Source organism: Canis aureus, chromosome 22 (genome assembly GCF_053574225.1).
Source record: "Canis aureus isolate CA01 chromosome 22, VMU_Caureus_v.1.0, whole genome shotgun sequence".
In the NCBI taxonomy this organism is placed as follows: domain Eukaryota; kingdom Metazoa; phylum Chordata; class Mammalia; order Carnivora; family Canidae; genus Canis; species Canis aureus.
In genome coordinates this window covers 24,124,373-24,152,292 of record NC_135632.1, presented here as the reverse complement: position 1 = coordinate 24,152,292, position 27,920 = coordinate 24,124,373, and the positions used below count along the sequence as shown (strand labels likewise).

Sequence of the window (27,920 nt, the reverse complement as noted above, 5' to 3'; positions counted from 1 at the left end):
CGCTTCAGAACCAGGAAGCTCTGGGTAACAGGTGTCTCTGGTTCTCCGCATCCCCCTGTTGCCTGGCAACAGCGTGGGGCGCTGGGAGGCCTCGCTCACTTTACCTGCCGCCCGGAAGGCTCTAGAGGTTAGTAGCACCTCCCCAGGCAGCGCCTCTCCTGGGGTCGGGTCCGCTCCTGTCGGTCACACAAGGGTGGTTCGCCCCATAAGGACGAGGTGATGGCGATCTGGGAGATTGGCCTTCTGATGGGATTCAGGGGAAGGCCTGTCCTAACCCTGTCACTCTGACCATGAACAACCCCAGTAGTGAGGCGAGGACTTTTTTGCCATCTGGGCAAGGGGCCCGTAGCGAGTGGCAGCAGTAGCTTCTACCTCCAGACTTTTTTTTAATAATAAATTTATTTTTTATTGGTGTTCAATTTACCAACATACAGAATAACACCCAGTGCTCATCCCGTCAAGTGCCCCCCTCAGTGCCTGTCACCCATTCTATTGCACGGATCTATTTCTCTCCCTCTCCACGGTGGCAACCCTAGCTCAGGTCGCCACCATGGTCCAGATTCCCCTGAGACCAGGAAAGAGCATTAAAACCACTTGGTTTGTCTTTGCTAATTCTTTGGTTTGTTTGGTTTCTACACCTAGTAATTTATTCCAGTCCCTTTTTAAAAAAATTGAGGTATAACTGTTTCAGGTCCATTTCCTGTGATAGTGTTTGTTGTTTAATTAATTCTTCAAAATTTAAAGGTAATGAATTCACACTTTTTGGCTTTTTAAAGTTTTCATTGCTATCTATGAGAACATATTTTTTTTAAAGAGCTTTTATGGGATGCCTGGGTGGCTTAGTGGTTGGGCATCTGCCTTCTGCTCACGGTGTGATCCTGGGGTCCTGGGAGGGAGCCTGTTTCTCCCTCTGCCTGTGTCTCTGCTTCTCTCTCTGTGTGTCTCTCATGGATAAATAAATAAAATCTGGGAGTTATACTACATGTTGGCAAATTGAATTTAAATAAAAAAAATACTCATTAAAAATAAATAAATAAAATCTTTAAAAACAAAACAAAAAATCCAACTCTTTTTAATTTAATTTGAATGATAAACCATCCCCAAACCCACTGCTAAAGACGTTTATTATTTTTCTTCTAAGGACATATTACTCCCCTTAAAAATACTTGATTAGCTTAATAGATATAAAATATTTTGCTAAGGGATTTCATAATTTATATTTATTGACTGACTTCAGTTCTGCCCTTTAAGTATTTTTCTTCATAAATATTCAAACTTGAGGATTTTTTTTTCTGCCTTGGTGGCTTTTTACTTGTAGTGATTGTTTTGCTTACTTTTAACTCGTCTTTCTTTTACCTCTGAAAACTAGGAAATGATCCAGAGAGAACAAGGGCCATCAGTAATCTTATGATTATTTCATTCTCTTTCTATTTTTCACTGTACATCAATAATTTCTGCTTACCTCTCCTCTTGTTTGGATTTTTAAAAATATTTATTTATTCATGAGAGACACAGGGAGAGAGAGAGGCAGAGACATAGGCAGAGGGAGAAGCAGGCTCCATGTGGGGAGGCTGACGTGGGACTCGATCTCCTGGGTTTCCTGGATCACACCCTAGGCTGAAGGCAGGCGCTAAACCACTGAGCCACCCGGGCTGCCCTCTTCTTTGGATTTTTAAGTGTTGCAAACTTCTCTTAGTCTATATGCTCTAAACTTCTGAAAGAGAAAATGATTCTATCCAACTGTATCTCCATCAGTTTTCTACAACTTAAGCTGTTGCTTTTAGCTCTTGAGTCAAAATGTTCTGGAGAGGAGAAGAGTGGCTCTTTCTCTGGCACGGGTGGGAGCCAGATGCATTACTAGTTATAGTAGCTTTATTGAGGGTTCTGTAGGATATTCTACAAGGATGATCATGTTTCATGCAAGTAAAATGACTTTCTTTTCAATTTGGGTTCCTTTTATTTCCTTTGCTTACCATATGGTACTGGCTTAGATATGAAGAGTAGTGTTCAGATTTGCTGACAAAGCAAAATCCAACAGTACACCCTACTTGAAGAGTCATGCAGTCTGGAAGTATCTGGAAGTTTGAGGTAAGGGTGCCAGCATGGTTGGATGCTGGTAAGGGCCCTCTACTGGGCTGCAGACTGCTGACTTCTTGTCATATCTTCATAGGACAGAGAGCAGAGAGGACCACAGTTGTTCCTCGTTGTCTGTGCTGGCTATTTTTCAGTTCTGATATTCAAGAGTCATGTGACAAATCACTGTGTGGAAAACTAGGGGTTGGAGAGGCTGCTTTTAGGCAACAGGCTTGGAAATGGAAATCCAAGTAAGGTAAATGGGCCTATAGTGACCACCATGCCGAATGCAAGTAATAGGCTCATTAGGTGACCCACCTCCAAATACCCATAGACCCTAGCTAACGGATGTGTTACTTATATCCGGGCACAGTTACCAAAAAAAGGGAAAATTCCATATGTTCCCATACTTCTTCACTCCACCCTATACCTATAGCCCCTCACCACTGCCTACTGGCAGACAATCTCTCCTTTGCTGTCCTGCCCGCTGCTCCTTGTAGTGTATTCAGTAAACTTCTATCTCTTTTGTTCTGCCTTGGGCGAATTCTTTCACCCCCTGCCACTGGCCTCTACCTGGTTGGTTCGCTCCACAGCAGGTAGCCTAAGCTACAGTGATAATGGTACACAGATTAACAAGCTGAAGACAAAATATCACAGGCATTGGCTTCTCAGCACCAAGAAGGATTGAGGAGAAACCTGGATGGAGATTGACCACAGTTTGGAGCTCATGCTCTCCAAAGTCCTGCCTTGCCCTCTATTGAGCAAGGAATCATGATGAGCCAAGGAATCACGAACATGTCATTTTGAAATCTGGCTGCTGTAAAATCAATCTGGGGTCAGCCCCAAGAACAGAAAAGAATAGAGCAAGGCCTGGCTGTCTTGGGGGGCACACTACACGGTTACCAGGCTGACGGAGTCCCGTGCCTTGTGTCTCTGCAAAATAGTACATTCCTCTGTGCATTTTGTTCTATTTTAATCAAACCATCTGGCCTTGATAAAACCCTACGGGTGCCCTTTTCTGAGACAAATTTCTGCAATGTTCAAGTCTTGTTTAGTGTCATTGGATGCTTAGCAACGCTTTGAAGAATCAAAGTTCCAGTGCTTCTTTAAGTGAGGCTTCACTGGGATGCCTGGGTGGCTCAGTTGAGCCTTTGGCTCAGGTCATGATCCCAGGGTCCTGGGATCGAGTACTGCATTGGGGTCCCTGTAGGGAGCCTGCTTCTCCCTTTGCCTGTATCTCTGCCTCTCTGTGTGTCTCTCCTGGATAAATAAAAATCTTTAAGAAAAAAAAATGAGGCTTCAATGACTATTTGCATATGACAACATCCTCTGGGGGTACTTGCCAGAAATGCAGATTACTTAGGTCTCCAGTCCAGCCTTCTAAATCAGAATCTTTAGGTGGGTTCTAGGCACACGAATTTTAAAGAAGCTGATCTTGTACCCTCTACACTTAAATTCCTCCAATGATTACCCATTGCCTCTAGAAAAAAACCAAACAGTATGTTTCCAAGGTCTGCCTAGGCCGGACCTTGCCTGCTTAGCTCCCATGAGGCTCTCCCTCCATCTCTCAGCTTTCCCCAAATAGTCAAATCTCCTCCTTTTATAGGACCTTTACACACTCTGTTCCCCTGACAAGAATGATTTTCCCTCCCCACTCCACCTAGCTAACAACAAATCATGATTTAGGTCTCAGCTCAGGAGTCTTCTGCTGGATCACAATCCCCTATTGCTTACTCTCATACTACTTCACTCCTATTCACTTTCATGAATAGTTGATTAATATCTGGATCTCCAACAGTCCCTACAGTTCTGAATCCATAAGTTCAATGTCTTATGTTTTCTCCCACTAAATCCACAAAGTTTAACATAATGCCTGACACATAGTAAGTGGTCAGAATGTACTTATTAATTGAAAGAACCATCCTTTCCCCAGTGTCATCTAGTCTCATGATTTTAAGCCCTGTCTACTAGCCAGTGACCTCCAAATTCATACCTTGAACTCTAATAGGCATTTTCCAAACTCGACTCTTTCTCTCTCTCTTTCTCTTTAAAGAGATATGTATGAGCATGGGTGAGAGGAGGGGGTAGAGGGAAAGGGAGAGATAGAATCTTAATTGGGCTCCATGCCCAGCACAGAACCCTACACTGGACTTGATCTCATGACCCTGAGATCATGACCTGAGCCAAAATCAAGAGTCAGGCGCTTAACCAGCTGAGCCACCCAGGCACTCCCAAACTCAACTCTTGATCCCCATCTTTGCCATCTAAAAAGCTAGTGTCATCATTCGCCCCATTGCTTAGGGCCCAAACTTGATGTCATCTTCAACCCTCTTTGTCTTTCACTCCTTATTTTATCTATGAGGAACTCCCATGGCTTCCTTTCAAAATATTTTCAGAAACCTTTATTCATCTGCTCCAGTGCTACCACATTAGCCCATGCCACCATCATTTCTTGACAAGACTGACTTCTGTAGTCCCCTTCTGAGGGAAACTTGTGGATTTATGGAAAGAAATGAAGACCATCCAAATGAGAATGCTATTTATTCAGCATTTGCTGTAGCAAGGGAAATCAGCCAGCTTTGTGCATTTGTCAGAGACCCAAAGGCAGGGAGGGGAATGGGAGAGATTTATAGTGAATTAAAGAAAGGTTTTGGGTGTGCTTGATTGGAGGCTTTAGCATAGGGAAACAGGACATGGGCTAATTAGAAGCAGAGTATCTCATATGATTGGTGTGAGGAGCATATTTGGCTTTCTCTTGTTGGTCCTGAGTTGGAAGTGATTGCAATATTAGGAAAGCTGGTGGTCGCTGACCAAGTCTGACCATGTGTGGCCAGTTTGGATCCTGAACTGGTTACTGTGTGGGTTGTGGATCAGAGTTATATTTTTACATGGTGTGGCTGTTGTATGTTGGTTTGGTTGTTGGTTTGGTACTTTCAGTCTCTTGGGGAGATGTGGGCTTCTGTGACCACTTGGGTCTTCTCCCTTTAGTGGGTATCAAAAGCTTTGCCATAAGTTTCAGGGCATAGAAGAGTGAATAGGTAGGGCTGTATAGAGGCATCTGGGTATCCAATAAGGCTAATAATATAGTACCCTTTCAAATAAATAGTCTTAAGATATGCATTCAACTGAACCTGAGGGATTGAGGTTGAGGGGTAAGGTCAGAGAAAGAGAATGCCAGAGGTAGGGCTCAGTCTCATACTTAATGACCCCAAACAGTTCAGCTCTGGCCCCTAAGTCCTGAATTTGCAAGACCCAATTTCCTTGGAAGGAGTCTCTTATTTCTTCTGATAGAGGACCACTAAATGGCCATAAATTCTGCTATATATTTCCCCTTTTCAACTGGTACAATTGTACCAGAGAGATGGAGGGACCACAAAACTTCCATGCAAGCTTTGCACTGGAGAAACAGAAAGGAGGAGCCCCAGCTGTTGAATCTTCTCAGCCCAGGCACCAAGTCATAGGAATGAAGAGGTTTTTGAGAGAACCCCTGTCCCAGCTATTATCTGAGTACAAATGCATGAGAGACCCTGAATAAGAACCACCTGGCTGAGCCTAGTCATCCTCCATGATGATCTAATGAAAGAGCGTCATTATAAATTGCAGTTGCTATTTACGCCCCTAAATCAGGGCTGGTTTGTTACACAGCAATAGAAAACTGTTACAGAACTCTTGAGGACTCTAAGATGGAGACCAGGCCAGAGGAGCCATGGAGAATGGCTGCCACCCATGTGGGACCTCACTGTCATACTGTCTGCAGCCTTGCAGAAGGGGAGGTCACTCCCCTGGCCCTGGCCTGGGAAGGCCAGTCCGAGATTCTTCAAATGTAAATCTCATCAAAATGCTAACCTCCCATAATTAATACAAAGAAACTCTGTGAACTACATGTCCCATTGAGGGAGAAATTTCAATGGTACTGGATTACATGTGGTTAAAATTCAAATTCAGGCAGAAATGCTAGGTCTAGAGATAAGGTTTTGTTTTTTGTTTTTTTTCTCCCTTCCCTATGGAAACCATTTCATCTTTCCCTCTCTTGTGAATATCTGATCCTTTTGCTAATTAGGAAAATAAGCCGCGGTATGGAAGATTATCCAGTGCAAATTCCAAACTTAAGGCAAGGAAACAGAGTCTCCGAGAGGTAAGGGGATATCTCCAAGTTAATAGATGGCTGAGCAGAGTTTAAAGGCCAGGATTGTAGACTCTCAGTGTCCAGTGTGCTTTTCAAGGAACAAATGTTTACTTTAGGTAACAAACCCTTATAAACCACTTATGGGCCAAGACTAAGTGCTACATAAGTATTAGCATATTAATGCTTATGATGGCCCTAGGGCTATTTTAACTGTCATTTTGTGGTGAAAAGAGACAACTGAGGTACAGAGAGATTAGGGGCTCCTGCCTGGGCACTGCTTTAGAGATCCCTACACTGACCTTTTCTTGCCTTCTCCTTCCTTGTGGGATGAGAAATCAGTGGGACCAGAGACCTGTGTACCTGGAGGCTCTGCTCTGTCTTCTAGACCACAACTAGGTACCCAGAACTCCAGAATTCCCTGCCTATGTTTCCCAGCCCTGGGAATGTTTCCCAGTCCCATACAGGCATTTTCCCTGGGGTCATCCTACTGAGAGTGGATGTCCCCTGGCACATGTGCACCCTTGGACCAGAGGGATAGCTGAGGAGCAGCATTTGTAGTTTGAGGGGAGCTTGAATGTACAGGCTGGGGGGCCTCACTTGGAGTGGGGTGGATCTGGGGCAGAGTGGGAAGGGAATGCAGGTAGGGGCTGGCTCTTCCCCTACCATCACCCAATAGGTGATGAACATCGAATTCTCAATTTGAACATAGCTTTCCAGTCATCATAAAATTCGATTTGCCAGGTTTGGAGGATAGAACTAGTCTATATGACAGTGCATTAATGTGATTTGTAATTTTTCAATATTTAAACATATCTGTATCTACATGTATACTCTTACTCGGATCCCCATAAAGTTGGCAGTGAGCACTGGTTTGTTGGTAGATGTTTAGGGTTGGGTAGTGTGGAGGAAGCTCTGATTTGTAGCTGGCCTCTTTCCACGTGTGAATACGCCCACCACTGTGGATTCCTTGGGATGGGTGGGGCTGCCACCCAGCGGGGTGGGAAAGGCTGTGCACAGTGAGCTCTCAGGAACCAGCCAGCCTGCCTCCAACCCTCCGCTCAGGGCAGGCCTTATGAAGGGATTCGATTCTTGAAAAACTTGGGAACTCCTTTTCTAGATATTTCAGCTTTTACTAACCATTTTAGGTGAAAATTAAATTCTAATGCCTCAAGCATCCATTGTATATAATAAATCAACTTCTCTTCTATCCATCTAGAATGGTACCATCCTTGAGAAAACCAAAGAAATAGTGTTTCTCATACTTCAGTGACTTCATGTATCACCTAAAGATCTTACCAAAATGGAAACTCTAAACCAGTAGGTCTAGGATGCTATAGTTCTCCTCCAAGTGTGATCATTGGACCAGCTGTAACAGTAGCGCCTGGGAACTTAGAGCTGTAACTTTACCCAAGACCTACTGAATCAGAAAGTCTGGAGGTGGAATCCAGCAACTGTATTTTAACAAACTTCCAGGTAATATTGATGCAGCTAAAGTTTAAGAACCATTGTTCATAAGTATTACTGCAAATCTGAATCCTTGAACCCAGGGAGATAAGGAACTTCCTGAAAGTAGGGAGGAGAGGCAGAGGGATGTGGTAGTGGCCTGACAGTTTCGTGAATAAGTTCACGGCTTATATGGCATTGCTCCAAGTATAATTATCCAGCCTGAACTGGGAGTCAGCCTTGTTCTAACTGCATCACATCACAATGATGGTTGTTATAGTTTGCCACCGATTAAAATTTCTCATGGCCCAATGGGTTCCCAAAGCTGTGTTCCATTCCAGCCTCCATTCCAGAGGTGACCAGATAACTTCCTGTGATTGCTTTTCAAGCACCTCCTGCAGAGAGATATGAGCCTCCTGTTGGCCTTCCCCATTTACATGTAGAATATCTTTTAACAAAGATGATTCTGATTTCCAGTGCTTAGTCTCTCCGCTTCCCCTCTGCTTCCTCACATTGTGACCTGCATGCTAAACAGAACCCAGAGGGAGCACATTAAATGCATGGAGAAGTAATGCCACAAAGGCCAGCAGGATTCCTAACCAATCTCATTATACAATCTTTTTTTAAAATTGAAGTATGATGGACACACAATATCCTATTAGTTTCAGGTGTACATTATGGTGATTCGATATTTTTGTACTTTATGAAATGATCTCAGTGAGAAGTCTAGTTACCTACCATATGTCACCATACAAAGTTATTACAATATTATTGACTATATTCCCTATGCTCTACTTTATATCCCCATGACTTGTTTATTTTATAACTGGAACTTTTTACCCCTTAATCTCATTCACCGATTTTGCCTGCCCCCCCATCCCCCACCTTTGGTTGCCAAGTTTGTTTCCTGTGTCTATGAGTCTGTTTCTATTTTGTTTGTTCATTTGCTTTGTTTTTTTAGATTGCACATATGAGATCGTATAAATATTTGTCTTTCTCTGTCTAACTTATGTCACTTACCATTATACCCACTATGTCTACCTATGTTGTCACAAAGGCAAGCTTCTATTTTTTTATGAATGAGTAATATTCCATTATATCAAATGTGTAATATTCCACATCTTCTTTATCTTATCCATTCATGTATTGGTGGACACTTAGACTGCTTCCATACTTGGCTGTTGTAAATAATGCCTCAATGAACATAGGGAATGCATAAATCTCTTTGAATTAGTGTTTTCACTTTCTTTGGGTAAATACTCAAAAGGGAAATTGCTAGATTATAGGGTAGTTCTATTTTTTATTTTTTGAGGAACCTCCATACTGTTTTCCATAGTGGTTGCACCAATTTATATTCCCACCAAAAGAGCACAGGGTTCATTTTTCCTACATGTCCTTGCCAACACTTATTTCTTGTCTTTTTGATACTAGCCATTATGACTGGTGTGAGGTGATATCTCACTGTGTTTTGATTTGCATTTCCCTGTTGAGTTATGTAGAACGTCTTTTCATGTGTCGGTTGGCCATCTGTCCTCTTCAGAAAAAATGTCTATTAAGGTCCTTTGTCCATTTTAAAAAATATTTTATTTATTTATTCATGAAAGACACACAGAAGCAGAGACATAGGCAGAGGGAGAATCAAGCTCCCTGTGGGGAGCCCCATGCGATACTCAATCCCAGGACCCTGGGATCATGCCCTGAGCCAAAAGCAGACGCTCAACCACTGAGCCACCCAGGTGTCCCCTCTGTCCATTTTTTAATCACTTGTTTGTTTTTTTGATACTAGTGAGTTCAGACTCTTGAGACCCTTCAATATATTGGAAAGCTATAATGCCTAAATTTAGGATGGTATTGGAACTCAGTAGTATGAGAATATAATCAGGAAAAAACTCAGCTTCTGACAGAGAGGTGGTGGGAGAACAGAGTTTTTTTGTTTGTTTGTTTGTTTGTTTGTTTTTAAAAGATTTATTTATTTATTTATGAGAGAGAGAGAGAGAGAGAGAGGCAGAGACACAGGAGGAGGGAGAAGCAGGCTCCATGCTGGGAGCCCGACGTGGGACTCGATCCCGGGACTCCAGGATCGCGCCCTGGGCCAAAGGCAGGCACCAAACTGCTGAGCCACCCAGGGATCCCCCAGAGTTTGTCTTTTAATCTGGGGTAAATACCTTGAGTTACTTGGCTGGAAGCTTCTCCGGTGTGGTAGCCCAGGCTGTAGGTGCCTAACAGGCTGCGTACTGTGAAGATCTTTGGCTCTCTGCCTGAGGGGTTATGTCTGGCTGAGAGAGCATGCTTACAACTATGAGATAATGTCCCTAAAAGCAACACTCAACCAATGACAGGTGGGGAATTAGGAGATAAATACCCTCTGTATCCTCATCTCTTTGTTGGGACATCTTTGAGGAGGGTCCTGTTCTACCCTGAGGGCACCCCAGTAGAACTGCCCTCCAGTTACCTACTGTGGCCACTGGTTTAATAACACACGCTTTATCACTTCCTTTCTCTTCCCTGGCTAATTATCCTTTGCTGGTGTTTTCTGAGATTACCTTTCAAATAAACTACTTGTTCTTGAATCTTTGTCTTAGGGTCTACCTCTGGGAATAGCCAAACTAAGACAAGGACAACCAAAATATTTTAGGTGGGGTGCCCAATAAGGGTAAGGGATAGCTTTCATTATTTCTTAGCAACAAAAAAGCAAACCACTGCCTTCGGGAAAATAGTAGCAATGGGTTCATTCATCCATTTGTTACCAAGCATTACTGAGTTCCTACTCTCTACCTGGGTGGTAGGTCTAGAGAGGTGGGGGCATGATTTTTAAAAGGTCTGGAATACTAATCTAATGTATTTGAACCTTTCTTCACCAAGAGGAGCAAGGGAGTGATATAGTCAGAGCTGGACAATGGGAAGCTAAATCTGGATCTGGAGGGTAAAATTGGGCTAAGGAGGCTCATTACAAAACCTCTGGAATATGTTCAGTGCATGTGCTAAAGAATACTTTTCCAAAAGTTAAATACATGACCTTCATATGAATAGCAAATAAACACTTCAAAGATTTTATTTCACTCATTAGAGAGCCATAATATAATAAAACTAATTCAAACAAGAACTTGAAGAACAGAGTTTTACGAGTCAGATAAAAAAAATCAAAATGAGTCTGTTCATAAATGTGAGGTTGGTTAATATCCTACAAACAAAGGACTTGGGGAATATCATTTTTGACAGTGGAAACTAATTGTCTTGCTATCAGATGAAATTTACATTTATTTGGCATCATCTACGTGACCCCCAGTTTCCTATGAACTGGCCTCTACCCCTGCAGGACTGTAAAATAGCCTGGTCAATAGAAAGCCAATCAAAAGTGGCCTTCCAGTATCATACTCTGAAAGAATACCCAATAATTTCTCTCTCTCTCTCTCTTTTATAAAGATTTTATTATTTATTCATTTGAGTGAGAAAGAGAGAGCAGGCATGAGAAGGGGGGAGAGGCAGACGGAGAGGGAGAAGCAGACTGTCCACTGAGCAGGGAGCTTGATGCGGGGCTCGGTCCCAGGACGCCGAGATCATGACCTGAGCAGAAGGCAGATGCTTAACTGACTGGGCCACTCAGGCACCCACCCCCCTCCAATAACCTCTTTTATTTATTTTCAAATTTAGGATAATTTTTCTAGTCAGTCTCCTCTTTTGTGATCATAAAAAAATTTGCAAAGATGATTTTTGATCACACCAAAGGCTGCTCTCATTAGGTTTGGCCTGATAATTAATTTAGGAGGTATAATAGAGTGTTAAATAACCATACAGATTGCCTTGGGCTTGCTCTGCAAATCTAGAGCCAGGCAGTTTGGGCAACTCTACTGAAGGAATTGCAACTGGACTTTGAAAATTATTATTTTCTTTCCTACGTTGAGGCTTGGGAACCAAGCCAAGAAAGTCTACCCACCACATTTAACCTAGAGAACCTGTAAATGTGGTAAATTCTTCTCTCTTTGACGTCCTTTCAATGTTTTAGATGTCCTGGCTTGCCAGAATGTGAGCTTGGTTACCACCTGGGAGCCTGAAACGTCATCAACCAAGCAGCAGGCCAGTCTGCCTAGAGCTTTGAGGGTGCTGGCTCACATGGAAAGCCAAACCTTAGCAAAGTGTCTGTTGTATGTGACTGGGTATAGAAATGGCTTCGAGGCATACTAGTGTGATAATTCTTTACAGATTATGCAGGAAAGCCTGACGTGCCTCGAAATCTCCCAGTTTTCAAAACTCAAGAGGTGTTTTCAACTTTAAGTAGCTCCTGTTTTGGGGGATGCCTAGATGGCTCAGTGGTTGTGAGCGTCTGCCTTCAGCTCAGGGCGTGATCCTGGGGTCCTGGGATGGAGTCCCCACATCAGGCTCCCCACAGCCTCCCCTCTGCCTGTTTCTCTGCTGCTCTCTCTGTGTCTCTCATGAATAAATAAATAAAATCTTTAAAAAAAAAAAAAAAAGAGTAGCTCCTGTTTTCTCCTCTGTCTACAATAATCCCTGAGGCAAGGAAATGTTGAGGATCTAGACACCAGTTTAAACTGGAGGAGAGGCTTGTAGAATCCACAAACTATTACCTAAAAGACCCTGTTGAGGGCTACAGCGGTGCTCAGATTGTTTCAATGGTCCCATTGTATCAGTCTTTGACTGTAACTAGGTGACATTTACATAAATTACATCATAATATAAATCATGTCTCGAGTCAAGGGGAAGGGGTTGCAATACCCATGTAGTGCTATAGTGACCCAGGTCACTATAACTTGCTTATATGAGACATTCCACATCACTGCTCTTCAGAGAGCCAGAGGAAACACCAGGAACTCCAGCAATTCTGGGGTCCATGCCCCCTGCTGCTGTATGTTCCAGATGGCAACATAAATAGCAATAGAAAAGGAGTGTTCAAATGAGAGATCTGAGAACTGGTCATTTGAAGAGACACGGCAAAGGTCTTCCGCTATTTTCTAGAATTTTGCATCCACCTCGGAGAGAAGTCAGCATGGCATCTGCAATCTGCCTTATAGTAGGGGAACAAATTAGTACTATACCGTCAGAGGCAGTGTGGTTTGAATTCCCTCTGTGCACTTACTTTCTTTATCCCAGCTACATCTGTACCCTCTTTGCTGTGGAACAACATAAGTAACGACTGGGTTTCAGAGACAGGTGACAATATTCAGTGTATTCTCAGCTCATTTTCAGTCAAGATTTCAGCCTGAAAATGGTTTTCCTTCTCCCTGTCACAACAACACTCAGAAACGGATTTTGCTGAAAGCCATCTATTTTCATCACTCTGATTGCTTTATTTATGTTGCAAATCACTGATTTGGTGTTTGGGAAATTCCCATGTTTGGGCAGCAACATTTTTAGTTAATGGATAGATGAGTTTCAAGCTTATTTATAAAATACATTTTTTTTTTTTAAGAGATCCTTAGAGTTCTAAGTCATCATTCAGGGTAGTGATATGTTCAGGATGGTGATAAACAGTGACCTCTTTTATCATTTCCTTCAACTCTTGGTGTCAAATAAAAACTGAAGACCGTATTTACCTAATAGCCACTCATGAACATCCTGGTATTTGCCTTAATAACCAGTTTGGATAAACTCATCTTCTCTCTAAATCAAAATCTGAATACCTTCTTCGCTGAATACCTGATCTTGTTGAATGGGATGTAATGAGATAGAAATCAGAGTTGAGCGCTGATTTTGGTTCTGCCATGACTTGGTTATTTCACCACATCTTGACGTTTTGTGGCTCTGTTTCTTATCAATGGATTAAGAAGTTGGATTAGATGGTTGCTTTACAAACTCTCTTGTTTGCTGTTGTTTTGTTTTATGCAAAAGAGTTTTTCAAATGAATTTTTACTTGGAATTGTACTATGTAAAAGAGTGTATTGGTTTTCTATTGCTGCATAACAAATGTCCCCGAAACTTGGTGGCTTAAAGCAACAGTAATAATTTTATTATCAGTTTCCACAGGCTGAGAGAATCTGGAGGCACCTTGGCTGAGCTGTTCTGGCTTGATGTACTGAAGGCTTGATTGGGGCAGCAAGATACAAGGATTCCACTTCTAAGGTGGCTTACTCCTGCAGCTGGCAGGGTGAGTGGCTGTTGGCCAAGGGCCTCAGTTCAACCCATTTCACATGGGTTGCTTGAGTGTTTCCACAGCATGGCAGCTACCTTCCCCTCAAGACTGTTTCAGCCCTACCTTCTTCCACCTACCTTCTTCCAACCTTCCCCTAGATACAAATGGTCTGTGTGCCCAGGGCAGCAGGCTTTCAGGCCCACCCCCAGTAGGGTGAGGTGGGGGGTGGAGAGCACAGATTGGTCTTGGGTGGCTGGGCTCCTTTTAGGATCTCCCACACATTTACTCTTTGGTTTCAGGAAAGCCCTCAGCCCCTGTTGGATCCTTGGGAGGTACTTGCAAATACTTCTCTTCCTTGAGATCACATTCTGCTCCTCCTGCTTGCCTTTCTAGTTGACTCGGGCAAAAGAACAAATTGTGGGGAAGGGCTTGGGGTTCTTTCAAATGTAGCCTGCCATCAGCCGAGAGCACATTTTCCGTTCCAAGCACTTTGTGCTCACCCTCTCCTCCCTCCTTTAGGACTTGCCTGTATGCACAGGCCTGCCATCCCCATCTTGCTGGGGAGGAAACGGTTCCTGCTTATACACAGTCTCCCACCTTGCAGGTGCTGGCGGCAGCCTTTGGACCCAAGGCAGTCTCATCTTTCCACTCTAGGCTGCTCCCTCGGAGCCAGGGCAAAGGAGTGCAAGAGCACCTGGCTCCCAGGGCCCCAGACACACCTAGTTCAGTCGCTCGCCACTGAAGAAATCCAAAGACAGAGAAATGAGAGGTGGTGAAACAAGAAAGGCATTTATTTCAGTGAAACCAGCACCAGAAGACAGGGGACTGATGTCTCAAAGACTGTCTTCACAGTGCTGAGAATACTTCCAGGCTTACATGAGGAAAAGGTGGGGCAAAGGTGAGTGGGCAGCAAAGGCCGAACCAGTCACTGTCTTGGGGTCAGTCTCGGGTGGGGTTTGGCCGGCTCGGGGCAGTCTGTGTTGCTTGAGAGGGTAGTTTTAGTTCCCAGCAGAGGATATTTTACCCTCAGAGTCTCCTGCCAAGAGAACCAACTAGAAAGTTCGAGGTCAAAATGGAGGCAGTCGAAGGCCTCCTCATGTCCCGCAGCTTGGAAGACCACATTCAGGGGGGGACCAGGGTGGTGTTCGCTGTGAGAAGTGGGAATAACCTGTTTAGTTTTTCTGTGCTGTCAGGGGCAGGGGGGCAGGGGGGCAGGGGGCCAGGGGCAAGGGTCTGACCACCTTGGGCCATCCCTCAGCCAAACAGACACCCCTCCCCTACCTGCCTCTTCCCCACATGCAGGAATAACTAAACAGGTTCACTTCCAGGAGGAGGATGTGAGGCTCTCCCTGCCTGGCAGACCAGGCCTTTGGGGGACCCGTGGTCTTGCTGCTTGAGGGTTAATAAATCCCCTTGTTTTTTTCCCTCCAGGTGGCTGCTCTGCAGAGATTTTCATCAGCATGCAAGGCCTGCTCCCATTAAGTATTGATGTCAGGAGCTTTTATTTTTATCGTTGTCAGAGAAGGGAAAAGGTTAGGTCCAGGCAGAGTTCATTCATATGCATGGTTCCCTCCAGCCCTGGGCAGCTGGCCAAGGCTGGTCCTAAGGGGAGGGGGAGGTTGAGGCAGCCCCAGGCCTGGAGAATTTTCCCTGCCTGCGCACACAGGCGCACACGAGCCCCCAGGTGACAGGGTGAGGAGGTGTCTCTCCCTCCTTTAGGGGACCTGGTTGGAGGAAGCCCAGGCTGTGCTTGTCCCGGGGCCTGGCTCTCCTGTTGCAGGGACGTGAGCACCGAGGAGGAGGCCACTTACCAGTTTCCCGCCAGCCTTTGCCAGCACCCCCTGGATGGCTCACGTCCTCCAAAATCCTGACCTCCTCCATACATGGGGAGGATTTTAAATGCACGTGTCTCTCCTGGTTATCACTTACTCTGATTTCCTGCTTCTCCTGATGTCTAGATCCCATTTTGGCTCTTGTGGCCGTTTCCTTCTCTCTGGCCTTGCATTTGTCCGAACATCCCATGGGCTTCCCTCCTCTGCCTCCCCCAGCACCACTCACACCGTGTGCAATCTTTTCTACTGAAGGTTTGCAGATGACCATAGGTCAGGTTGGGGGCACTTGGACCCGCAGAGCAGGTCGGTTAATACCAGATACTGGGCATCCCTGTCCCCAGAAGTCCCTCAGCCACACCTGGCCCCTGTGCCTCGCCTCTCACTGTCTCTTCTGAGCCCCATTGCCTTCTTGCTCGGCTTCCAATCAGCTCGTCCAGTTTCTCCAGTTCCATTCCCTTCTCTCCCTCCCTCTGGGGCTCCTACAGAAGCTCACAGTTCTTCCAACTTCACGAGCAGTGCAAGCTCATTCTTCAGTCGTGCCCTAGTTTGGTCTAGAGTAGGCACTGAGGGTTCTCTTTCCACGGTGGATATAAATTTTTTTTTAAAGATTTTATTTATTTATTCATGAGAGACAGAGAGAGAGAGAGGCAGAGACACAGGCAGAGGGAGAAGCACGCTCCATGCAGGGAGCCGGATGCGGGACTCGATCCCGGGACTCCAAGATCAGGCCCTGGGCCTAAGGCAGGCGCTAAACCGCTGAGCCACCCAGGGATCCCCTAAATTTTAAAATATATAAATATATAAGTAAATATCTAAATCTGTGTTCTCCCCGAGACCCCCCCCCCCCAAAACCTCCAGTTGCTAATATTAAATTAGTAATTCTTATTTTAGCCCTTGCTGCTTTCGTAAGGGTTTGATGGCAGAGAAGGAGCCACAGGACAGAAGGCTGTGCCCTGACGTAGTTAAAACTCTGGCTTCCCATTCAGGAAGAGCACACTCCTGGGTCTGTCCTTTAAGACTCTGTTCTCTGTGAGTTGTAAAGAGCACTGCATTTCTGGCCCTTCTGGCCACCGCATGTGGGGGTTTCCCCCAAGCCAACCAATTCTCTGTGACCCCAGGTGGGTGTCCTACAATTCAATTCCATTCTGACGGAATCAGTGCTGACCCCGCAGGTTAAGGGCTCAGTCCCCCAGGGCAGCCTTCATTTCAGATGTCAGTGGCACCCAAGTAGTAGTCCCCAGGTCACCCACAACTTCTGTCCAACTTTCCTTCTTATTGGAGGTTCCCATGATCCCCTTCTTGGATTCCATCATTTTGCTAGAACAGCTCACAAAACTCAGGGAAACACGTTTGCTAGTTTATTATATAATAGAAGATATGATAACAGATATAGATGAACAGCCAGTGACACAGGTTAAGGTCTGAAAGGGTCTCAAGAGTAGGTGCTTTTGTCTCTGTGGATTTGGGGTGTGCTACCTTCCCGTAAGTAGAAGTGTCCACCAACCCCTAAAGCTTCCCAAGCCTGTACCATGGAGGTTTTTATGGAGCTTGATCACATGGGTGTGATGGAACATGAACTCCATTTCCATCCCCTACCCCCTCTCCTGAGAATGGGGGGTGGCATTAAAAGTTCCAAGCTTCTAATCACCATTTGTGATAACACGTCTATCTGGTGACCAGCCCCCATCCAGGAGCCCACCACGAGTCATTAGAACAAAATTAGAACAAAATTCATTAGAATTTTGAACATTAGAACAAAATTCTAGTGAAGGGAAATTCTGAGCTCAATGTCAGGAACTGGGGCCAAAGACGAAATATTAGAACAAAAGATTTTCCTAGCACCCCTATTTATAAGGGTCTTAGGCGCTCTGTGTCAGGAACCAAGGGCAGAGATCAATACATATATTTCTTGTTATTTCACACTTCTGGATACAGAGAGACCAAATTTGTTTTTTTGTTTTTTTTGTTTTTTTTTTTTTTGAGAGACCAAATTTGAATCTTGGCTCCACTACTTGCTGTGTGAACTTGGGCAAGTTATTTAATCTATCTGAGCCTCAACTTCCTCAACTATAAAATGGTGATATTAGTGATAACCACCTTGTAGGGTTCCCCTGAAGATTAAAAGGGAAAATACATATAAATCCCACTGTCTGCTGTTTAATGAGCACTCCGTATGTAGCTCCTTTCTACGAATCACTGTGCAAAGCTGAATGGACAATGAGATTTTTGCCAAAGGAAGTTCTAATAATACTATTAGCATATGCCGTTAGAAGTCCCGGATGCTTTCCATGCACTAGCTCACTGAATCCACACAATAACTCCGAAGGAGAGGTGGTTATTTGCCTCTCATAGATGTAAAAATTCAAGTCGTTTATCGAATGCCACACAGCTGGGAAGCAGGAAGACTCAGACTGTGTTTATTTAACTCTCATGATGTTTATCAGCTCAAGGCCTGCTGAAGCAGGGGAAGGAAGCAGGATAGGACAGCAGAAGATCTTTGGTGTATGACTGATAAAGCTGCAGCCAGCCTGGTCCCTGGGAGCTCTGGAGCATCTGTGGCGCTGGAAACATAATTTTCAACAGAGCAAACCTGAACCAATGTTACCCCAGGATGGAGATCAGTATTAAGAGGGTTGTATCAGTTAAGAACTGTATTCTCTAAGTATCAGAGACCACTCTTCCCGTCCCCCTCTCCCTACACTGCAGGAACAAATTAGAGTCTGGATTTTTCCCTCACATAAAAGAGACCCGAAAATCAGCAATATCCATTCCTATACTCCACAATCTAATCAGGATACTTCCCTCTCTCCTAGCTCCTGGTCTCCAGCCTCAGAATCCCTTCAGGTTCTAAGATGGTTGCTGAAGCTCCGGCCATTACATCCATGTTTCAGAAAAGAAGAAAAAGAAGAAGGGAAGGATTAAAAGAAAAGATGTGTCCCCTACAGAACCAGTCCCTCTTAAAAAGGATTTCTCAGAAATACCACCAGCTCGTCCCTGGACTCCAACCCCCTGATCATTTGGTCTTTCTGGTCACCAGCCCCATTGTCAGGCTGTCTAGGGACCTCACCCTAGACACCATATTCACAGGAACTCAGATGTCACCAAAAAAGACTCATTGAGGATAATTTGCAAGAGTATCTCTATCAGTATTTATAAGTCAAATGTGTGTATTTGTTGTGACCCAAACCAAGTAACATTTTCCTTTTTTGATTCTGCATTTGTAAACAGCACTGTTTGAAGCTGAATTGCATCATATGAATTTGCTATACTTCTATTATATGAAAATTGTAAAAAAAAAAAAAAAGAAAGAAAGAAAATAAAAACAAAGCAGAAAGCTGTTATTTATTCTGCTGTTCCATGCCCATTGCTAGCGGGCATACATACAGACTGGGGACATAGTGCTTCTCTACAAAAAACTTTATATTCTCAACCATGAGCTTTATAGTTGCCTACCCTGTAAGTCATCCCCCTGTCGAAGGATTGTCATGTCAGCATGATATTGAAGTGTGTATAGTAATTTGCTAAGTGATAATTTAGTAATTTATTTATTTAGCAATTATTCTTGTAGCTATTTCATGGTAATATCAATAAAGATGCCTTTATTTTCTGGGTGCCTGGGTGGCTCAGCCTGTTAAGCATCTGCCTTTGGCTCAGGTCATGATCTCAGGGTCCTGGGATAGAGCCCTGCATCGGTCTCCGTGCTCAGCAGGGAGTCTGTTTCTCCTGCTCCCCCTACTTGTGCTCTCTGTCAAAAAGAGAGAGAGAGAGAGAGAGAGAGAGAGAGATACCTTTTTTTTTCTTTTCTTTCTTTTTTTTTTCCTAGTAATCTCTACACCAAGTGTGGGGCTCGAACTATAAGCCAGAGATCAAGAGACACCACTCCACCAACTGAGCCAGCTAGCGCCCCAATAAAGATATCTGTAACTAACCCCCTCAAAAAACCCCAGGTACTTTACATACATAATCTTATTTCACCTTTACAACCAGGAGGAGACGGTGTCTCCAGGATAATGATGGCACAGAGGTGCAGAGAAGTTAAGTTACTTACTCGAGATCTCACAGCAGCAGAATTGGGATTGGAAACCAGGCTTTACCACGATGGTAAAGCCCCGTGTCCAGTCTACTCTACTGTATGATTTCTGATTCCTTTCAGGCCTTGTCTTCATTTCCTTGTCCTCAGTCTGCCTTTGCAGCTTCTCCCCTCCACCTCCTTGATGATGCCTTGGGTTTTATTTTAAAAAAAAATTTTTTTAAAGACTTTTATTTATTTATTCATGAGAGACACAGAGAGGGAGGCAGAGGGAGAAGCAGGCTCCATGCAGGGAGCCTGATGTGGGACTCGATTCCGGGTCTCGGATCACGCCCTGGGCTGAAGGTGGCACTAAACCGCTGAGCCACCCAGGGATCCCTGCCTTGGGTTTTTTTTTAAATGCAGGGTAAATAAGAGGGACAGATGGAGAAACACTGTGGCCAGACAATGCTTGGACACCAGGCTTTGATTTATGTTTTTCAGAGGAAACTGCATTTTTAGTCATATTTCCTGTAGGTCCAACAACTATAGGCAGAAGAAAAATAAGACACAATTTTTCTGTAAAAGGAACAGTTAAAAGGAAAGAGAATATAGAGAATTTATCCATCCATCCAATTAACACATGGCACATGTATTTGGGACAGGCAACTCTTCTAGGTCCCAGACATGGTCCGGTGTGGGGCCCAGGACAGAGTCCCCAGGGAGCCAAGGGGACGAGGCTTTAAGTGGATGAGGGGGGTGATAATATCACGTGGACTTTTAGATCATGATGAGGACAATGAACACATGCAGGGCAAAATACGAAGGTCGGGTCTTTCCAGGTTGGGCCGGCAGGCACGAGCCCTCAGGAGAGGGGTGGTGTGGAGCCCTATTGCTCTGATCGCAGCTTCCTGAAACCAACGAGAAAATGTGAGGAAAGAAATACTCTGAAATCCTAATGGTGGGTGGGTCCATTCAAGTGAAGAGTATATGAATTTTTTTCTTCTTCTAGTCTTGATTTTACAAAGTTTCTGTAAAATGCTTACGTATTTTTTTTTTTAAGATTTTATTTATTCATAAGAGACCCAGAGAGAGAGGCAAAGACATAGGGAGGGAGGGAAGCAGGGTCCCCATGGGGAGCCTGATGCGGAACTTAATCCCAGGACTCTGGGATCATGACCTGAGCCAAAGGCAGACGCTTAACCACTGAGCCACCCAGGTGCCCCAGGCTTATGTATTTCAACTATGAAAAACAACTGCTTGAAAGAGAACAGTTGGTTTAAGGGATCCCAGACTCCTTCAGGGCATGGCAGGACGTCCTGGGAAGGACCTCTTGGCAGTCTGCACTAGGAGTAGGTCTCAAAGGCACAAAGTGTTTTTATTCTGTTGGAAGTTTAGGTGAACTCGGGGATTGTTTGAGAAAAGGAAGGGGCTTTTTGCAAAAGATTTCAGGCTAGACCCCAGTGCTTCCAGCTTCTTCTAAACTGACAGCTCTCAGGAAGTAATGTCAACTTACCCTGGGCCAGCCTTGGATAGGTACTTCCCCCGCTGGGCCTTCCTCTCCTGTCAGCCCCAGGTGCCATGTTTGCCTCACCGAACACTGAAAGTTTGCATAGGCCATGATATTTCAGGAAAGGTCACTTCCCTGAAGGCATTCCCTGAAAATGACTTCTACTCCAAAAATGGTCCCCCCAACCCTATCAGGAAATGCTAGTGTGTAGCTGAGGGCTTCTGGGCTCATGCGAAGCCACGAACTTTCTGCCTCCCATTGGGTAGTGACCCACATGACCCAAGGCCAGGTCAAGAGTAGAAATGCTGGCAAAGACCTGCCTAGAATCTGCTTTGCTGCTCCACACTCTTTTATTTGTCTTTCTGTGTCTCGCCCCCATTCATGTGCTTCTTGGTGGGCTGCCCACCAGCTCCCTCAACTCTGTGACCCAACAGGAAAGAAGTTGGGAAGGCACTTTCTCAACTCCACATCCCACTTCTGGTGGAAGCCACAGCCAGGGGAGAGAAAGGTGCCCCCGTACCCTGTGCATCAGTGTCCTAGGGCTGCCATAACGAGTTACCACAGAGCTGGGGGCTTCTACAGAAGTGCATTCTCTCACAGTTCTGGGGCCACGGTCCAAGGTGACAGCAGGGCTGTGCTTCCTCTGGAACCTCTAGGAGAGGATCTGTTCCTTGCCTCTTCCAGCTTCTGGGGTCTATTGGTGTTCCTTGCCTTGTGGCTACATCCCTCTGGTCCCTACCTCTGTGGTCACAATGCCTTCTCCTCCTCTGCCTCCCTCTTTTGTGTGTGTGTGTGTGTGTGTGTGTGTGTGTTTTATTATTTATTCATGAAAAAAAAAAAAAAACAGAGAGATACAGAGGGAGAGGGAGAAGCAGGCTCCCCGAGGGAAGCCCGATGTGGAACTTGATCCCAAGACCCCAGGATCATGACCTGAGCTGAGGGCAGACGCTCAACCACTGAGCCACCAGGTGCCCCCTCTTATAAATGCACACATGATTGCATTTAGGGTTCACTAAGACAATTCAGGAGAATCCCCTCATCTCAAGATCTTTACTGTAATCACATCTGCAAAGTCCTTTTTGGCCATGTAAGGTAACATTCACAAATTGCAGAGATGAGGACTCCTGTGTGCAGGAGTACATATGTCAAGCATATATATATGCATTTAAGATTAAGACTTATTTGAGAGAAACAGAGAGAGAGAGATAGTGCGAGCAAGAGCTGGGGCAGGGCAGGGGGAGAGGGAGAAGCAGACTTCCCATTGAGCAGGGAGCCCTACACAGGGTCCCATGCCAGGATCCCGGGATCATGACCTGAGCTGAAGGCAGACACTGAAGTGACTGAGCCACCTAGGTGCCCCGGGACCCCTGTATCTTTTGAGGCACTGTTTTTTGGTCTACCACACCCCCCAAGAAAGAATGCGTCCCTACTACTGAGTGGAAGCATTAACACTAGGTGCTCTGAGGCTCTGCCTTGAGCAGAAAGGCTTCCTTTATGAACACTGAAGGTATATTTAGGGAAAAGGCTGGGGACAGGGCTGGCAGGGAGGGTGAGGGTGGTGCTCAGAAAGCAGGCATCTCTTGGGAGAAGATTCTAGAATGTCTCAAGGTAGGAGGGAAAAATAGGAGAGGTGGGAGCCAAGGACAGAACAAAGGATGTGGCGGAGGACTTATGGGACAGGGGGGAGGAAGGTTCCACGCCTGCCCACGGCCTTGGTAACAGCGAGGCAGGGCTCTCCAGAGACTAGGCCACTCCCCCTGCATGCAAACCACAGCACTAAGCTAGTTGGTGGCACTTTTTTGTTAAATGAACCTCCTTCTGAAATATCATAAAAGGGCTCATAAATAGGATGACTGGGATCCTGGGGGATGGGTTGTAAAAGGTCATGCTCCAGACAGGGATTTGCTCCTTTCTGTTCCAGAGACATTCAAAATACCACTTTCTTCCACTAGAAGCCAGTGCTTCTGAAGATGACATCCCCATTCCTGATTCTCCTTTGTTCCTTATTTTCTCCCTCAGGACCTCTCAATTCTACCTCAAACTGCTCTTCCCATCCTTAGATTTTGAGGCCGCTTGGGGTCACCACCAGGAAACGCCCCCTGCTCCATCTGTCCCATACCCTGAAGCCACGTGTGAGCGGCCGCTGACGTTGGTGACCCCGAACTTCAGGGGGAGCGATCAACCCAGCGCGGTGATTTTCTCCAGCAACGTGCAGCGGCTGAGGCCAGGCCTGGGGAAGATGGAAAGCCCAGCCCTGCCGCCACGGGATCGATGCCTCTGAGATAAGGTGTCTGAGCTGGAATAGGAAGTCGTGGTCAGGGGATCCCTGGGTGGCTCAGCAGTTTAGCACCTGCCTTTGGCCCAGGGCATGATCTTGGAGACCCGGGACTGAGTCCCACATCGGGCTCCCTGCGGGGAGCCTGCTTCTCCCTCTGCCTGTGTCTCTGCCTCCCTCTCTGTGTCTCTCATAAATAAATAAATAAAATCTTAAAAAAAAAAAAAAAAGGAAGTCATGGTCAGAGAAGAAGGGATATGAAATCAGGAATGTGGGGGGCTCATCAACTGTCAGCGGCTACTAGGCACTAGGGGCATTCTACGGTCAGATGCCTTAATAAATCTTATCTAGAAGGAAGGCTAATAATGCAGGACTTGGCAACGAGGCAGAGGTCGCTCCTCTCAGCCAGGATAGCGGGATGTGTGGTCATCTCTGTGGTTTGGACAGTGTTCCTGTTCTGTGTGTGTTCAGACGTGTTTGTAGAACGTTCTCGTTTTTGCCTCTATCCATCAGGGTCACGGAGAAGCACCGTGTGGTGCAATGTTCTGTGCACCAGGCCAGCCTTCGGGTGTCAAGGACTGCTTTTCTCCTTTTCACCCCACACAACTGACCAAACATTAAGAGAAAGAAAATCCCAGCTTTCAAGAAACTGGTTCTGCGATTCTGACATTCCGGGGAAGGGTTAACAAATCTCCCAAGCTCCCAGCAGCAGACATACTATGACTTTTGAAGACAAATTAAAATTTCATGTCAAAACCATTCAAATGCAAGAGCAGTGAAACATTTGAGTTTCACTTATTATAAGTATGGTCTAGAGACACGTCCCCAGAAGCTGACCTACTTTAAAACTGTGATAATCTTTGGGGGGATTATCTCCTGGATGCTAAATAATTTACTTTTAAATTCTATTACAGTTGCTGGTCTTTTATTAACAACAAACTTCCTGTTCTCATAACCTCGAATATGTTGTGGCCTCCCAACATGACAGTTACTTTAGCAAATGAATACATCTGGAATAAATCTATGATTTCCAAATTCCTACTATTTAGGGTAAAAATAAAATAACACAACGCTGAAGACCAAAGGGAAGATATCAGGGTCCTGATCGCCAACATCACCAAGCTAGAGTAGAAGTAGGGCCCTAGGTCCCTAAACTCAACTCCCGGCTTCAACTGCACGTGATACTTCCCTCTGAGTCCCTAGAACGTCAGCTCACGTGGGTAGAGACACGTCCTGTCTGGTTCATGACTGGAACCCCAACAGCCAGCACAGCGCTTAATGAATTATAGGTGCTCTATAAATGCATAAATAAGTTTTTTTTTTTTTTTTTTAAATAGAGAAACAAAGCACATTTCTGGAAAAACAGCTCTAAGGGACTTCTAGACCTTGTGATTCAAAATACGGTCTTTGGAACAGCAGCATCAGCATCTACTGGGATCTTGTTAGGAATGCAGAATCTCGAGTTCCACCTCAAATTACTGAGTCAAAATCTGCATTTTAACAAGATTTCCCAGGGGATCAATGAACATGTTAAAGTTTGAGATGTGCTGCGGTAGGCGTATCTCCACCAACGTTTCTCAACTTTGGCTGGCTAACACGGTGGGGAGCTTTTGAATACATCCTAATTCTTGGGTGTGATGTTCAGAGATCCCGATATACGAGCGGGGTGGAAGAGGAGCGATGGTAGCCCTGTAACCTGCGTGACTTTAAATGAGCTACTTAGTCTCTCAGTGCCTCGATCTGCTGGAGGCCAAGGCCCTCCAGCTAAAGGCCATCAGGAATAGGCTGTTGGTGAACACAGTTAATTTAGTGGATTGCAGCAAGGAGAGAAATAGCACTCCACACAGGGCCAGGAGGCATCTCGGAAAAGGGTATTAGGAGGCGGTTGTCGCAGGATTTGAACTCTGGTCGATGGTTTGGGAGAGAATTCAAAGAAGTACGGTTTTCGCTGGTGGCTGTGGTTGGGCAGGAGCGAGAGCAGGAGACCAGGGCTGGAGGCAAAACTGGAAAGGGTGAGGGGGGGCAAGAGCTGGGCTACAGGGTCCCGTGGGCCACACCAGGGGCCACGGAAGGGGTGGCCGCTGCTGCCTGCACAGCCACGCACAGCCACGCCAGCTGAAGTGCCTCACTACCGACCCGTGGGTTGTGGGTTGGCGGCTGAGGCCTGCACCATCTCAGAGCAAAGCTGATCACCCCGGTGGTGAGGCTCAGATTCCCTTCCCAAGGCTTCTGTGGCCGGGGTGTGGCCGGGGGTGGCGTGAACTGTCACCTCCATGAATCAATGATTGCGAAGAGGGGTCAGCAGAGAACTGCTTAAGGAGTTGTTTTAACCAATCCTCTTCCTTCCTGTGAGTGGGACAGAGGGCTCATGGGGACATGCGGATTTTTAAAAACAGTTAAATGGAAAAGCATAGTTACTGCAGATGTGATAAAAGAAACATTTGCATGTTCTTTGAATGGAAATTTGATGAAAACACCTTCCCATGTGGCAGCAGTTGTGTGTTGATTGGGTTACTCCCATCTGTTTTATACAAAAAATGGAAATGATAAACCATTTCTTAAAAAAAAAAAAGAAAGAAAGGGCAGCCCTGGTGGCTCAGCGGTTTAGCGCCGCCTTCAGCCCAGGACCTGATCCTGGAGACCCGGGATCGAGTCCCACATCGGGCTCCCTGCATGGAGCCTGCTTCTCTCTCTGCCTCTCTCTCTCTCTGTCTCTCATGAATAAATAAAATCTTAAAAAAAGAAAAAGTGTGGTTTTGTTCTGTTGGATGCTGAGACTGAGAGTGATTCTCACCTTTATAATCTTTATCACTCAGAGGTGAGAGGAACAAAAATTAATAAAGAACAAAAATTATTTGAGCTGGGAGAGGTAAATACTTATGTTTATTTTTATTTGTTCTCAGACACAATTTTAGAAGGATCTTGTTTTTTTTTTGCCTTGCTCCATGATAGTCACAGAGTAAGTAGCCTGGTGTGTTTGGGCAGATGAAGTTGTCTGTGCCCATAAATACTATTAATGGTTAGCTTTTTTGTTGTTGCTGGTACTAAGTTTTAGAACTCCAGTGTGTTTTTTATGTTTAAACCCCATCTCAATTGAGACCAGTCACATTTCAACTATTCAAGGGTCACATTTGGCCAGTAGCTTCCATTTTGGAAAGTTACAACCTTTGAGAGTTTGAAGATTAAGTTAGCCAACGAGGTAGTTAGTCCTTGGCCTGGCTCAGTAAATTTTAGCTATTCTTATTGGCACTGATGCAGGAAAGGGAGAAATGGCAGGACCCTCATCTAGACTAAAGCTGGAATGAATTTCCCAAAAGAGAGTAAAATATTCATTAACGCCAAGAGGAGTCCAGAGGGAGTTTTGTGCTGCCGAGGAGTAATGGCTCTATAAACATCCATTAGATTAAACTCGTTCATTGTGTTGCTCAAATCTCCTGTGTCCTTCATGATTTTTGTTTGCTTCTTTATCAGTTTAACATACCTGATAGAAATACGTTCAAATTTTGTCATTTTGTACTATGATCACAGATCTGTGATTTTCCCCTTTGTAATTCTATTTGTATGTGCTTTACATACTTTGAGTTAAATTGTGAGGAGCACACCATGCCATGACAGAGCAATCCATTCTCGTTTCCCTTCCGTCTGTTTCCGTGTTGAATAGAATTTAAATTTTAGTCATCTCATTGAGCATGCTGGATGCATTAATGTTCAGATTTTTGTTGTACTGTTTATAACTTTAATTTCCTTTTGGGGGGATTCATTCTGATTGTTGATCGCATTGGCTTTTTCTTAGTATTTGATTTCTTGTGTTTTTTAGAATTTTGGTTTTGAAAGGGAGACATTTTATTTCCTCTTAAAAATGTATTTTCTCTTTCTATCTTTACCTCATTGCTCACCTGTCTTCATCTGATGGTTTTGTAGTTGCTTCTACTTCATTTCTGGGGTTTTAGTCTGAAATGATTTCAAGGGACGCCTGGGTGGCTCAGTGGTTGAGCGTCTGCATTTGGCTCAGGTCGTGATCCTGGAGTCCTGGGATCGAGTCCCACATCAGGCTCCCCTGGGGAGCCTGCTTTTCCCTCTACCTGTGTCTCTGCCTCTCTCTCTATGTTTCTCATGAATAAATACATAGAATCTTTAAAATGATTTCAAAAGATCCTAATCTCTGGTGATAATGGAGATGTTGCACATCCAGGTACTGGGCCAGGGGGAATTTGGTATATCTCTTGGTTATAAAACTTAGGCTGTAATCTCTGACACATAAAATGCCATAGACAACATAGTTTTGTTTTTATTTCTTTTCCCCTGTCTTCATTTGAAGAGGATATTGAAATGGTAAAGGCCTTCTTCTAGCTTCAGGTAACAAGTTCCATTTTGGTCTCCCTTCTTGGTCCAAGCATTTTGGTCCCTGTAACCCCATGCTCTCAGTTTCTTTCTTATCCATGTCTTAAGAGACTTATGCTTCGGTTTGTTCTCTGTTTTATGTTGTTGATTTCTTCCCTCTTTTCTGGTTTATTTGTTGCAGAACCAGGCTATACCAATTTACCGTATTTTGACTATCATTGCTATG

At 44.8% G+C, this 27,920-nt stretch overlaps 1 protein-coding gene across 8 annotated transcripts; it reads left to right on the top strand.

Moving 5' to 3' along the window:
• Nucleotides 1-49: 49 nt before the first annotated feature.
• On the top strand, nt 50-18,918 carry LOC144293899 (uncharacterized). 8 transcript variants are annotated; one of them, XR_013361266.1, is made up of 8 exons: nt 50-127; nt 6,134-6,208; nt 7,416-7,672; nt 13,613-13,742; nt 14,332-14,625; nt 15,159-15,259; nt 18,004-18,191; nt 18,373-18,918. XR_013361266.1 is itself a non-coding variant. In XM_077865190.1 (8 exons), the coding sequence occupies exons 6-8, from the start codon at nt 14,604-14,606 to the stop codon at nt 18,676-18,678; spliced, it is 429 nt and encodes a 142-aa protein (XP_077721316.1). In that variant the 5' UTR covers nt 101-127; nt 1,992-2,088; nt 6,134-6,208; nt 7,416-7,672; nt 13,613-13,742; nt 14,332-14,603; the 3' UTR covers nt 18,679-18,918. The 8 variants fall into 8 exon arrangements, 7 of the variants coding, with proteins under 7 accessions (XP_077721318.1, XP_077721315.1, XP_077721319.1 ...); XM_077865190.1 differs by lacking the exon at nt 18,004-18,191 and adding an exon at nt 1,992-2,088 and having other exon boundaries at nt 101-127; XM_077865192.1 differs by lacking the exon at nt 18,004-18,191 and having other exon boundaries at nt 14,382-14,625.
• Nucleotides 18,919-27,920: the final 9,002 nt, after the last annotated feature.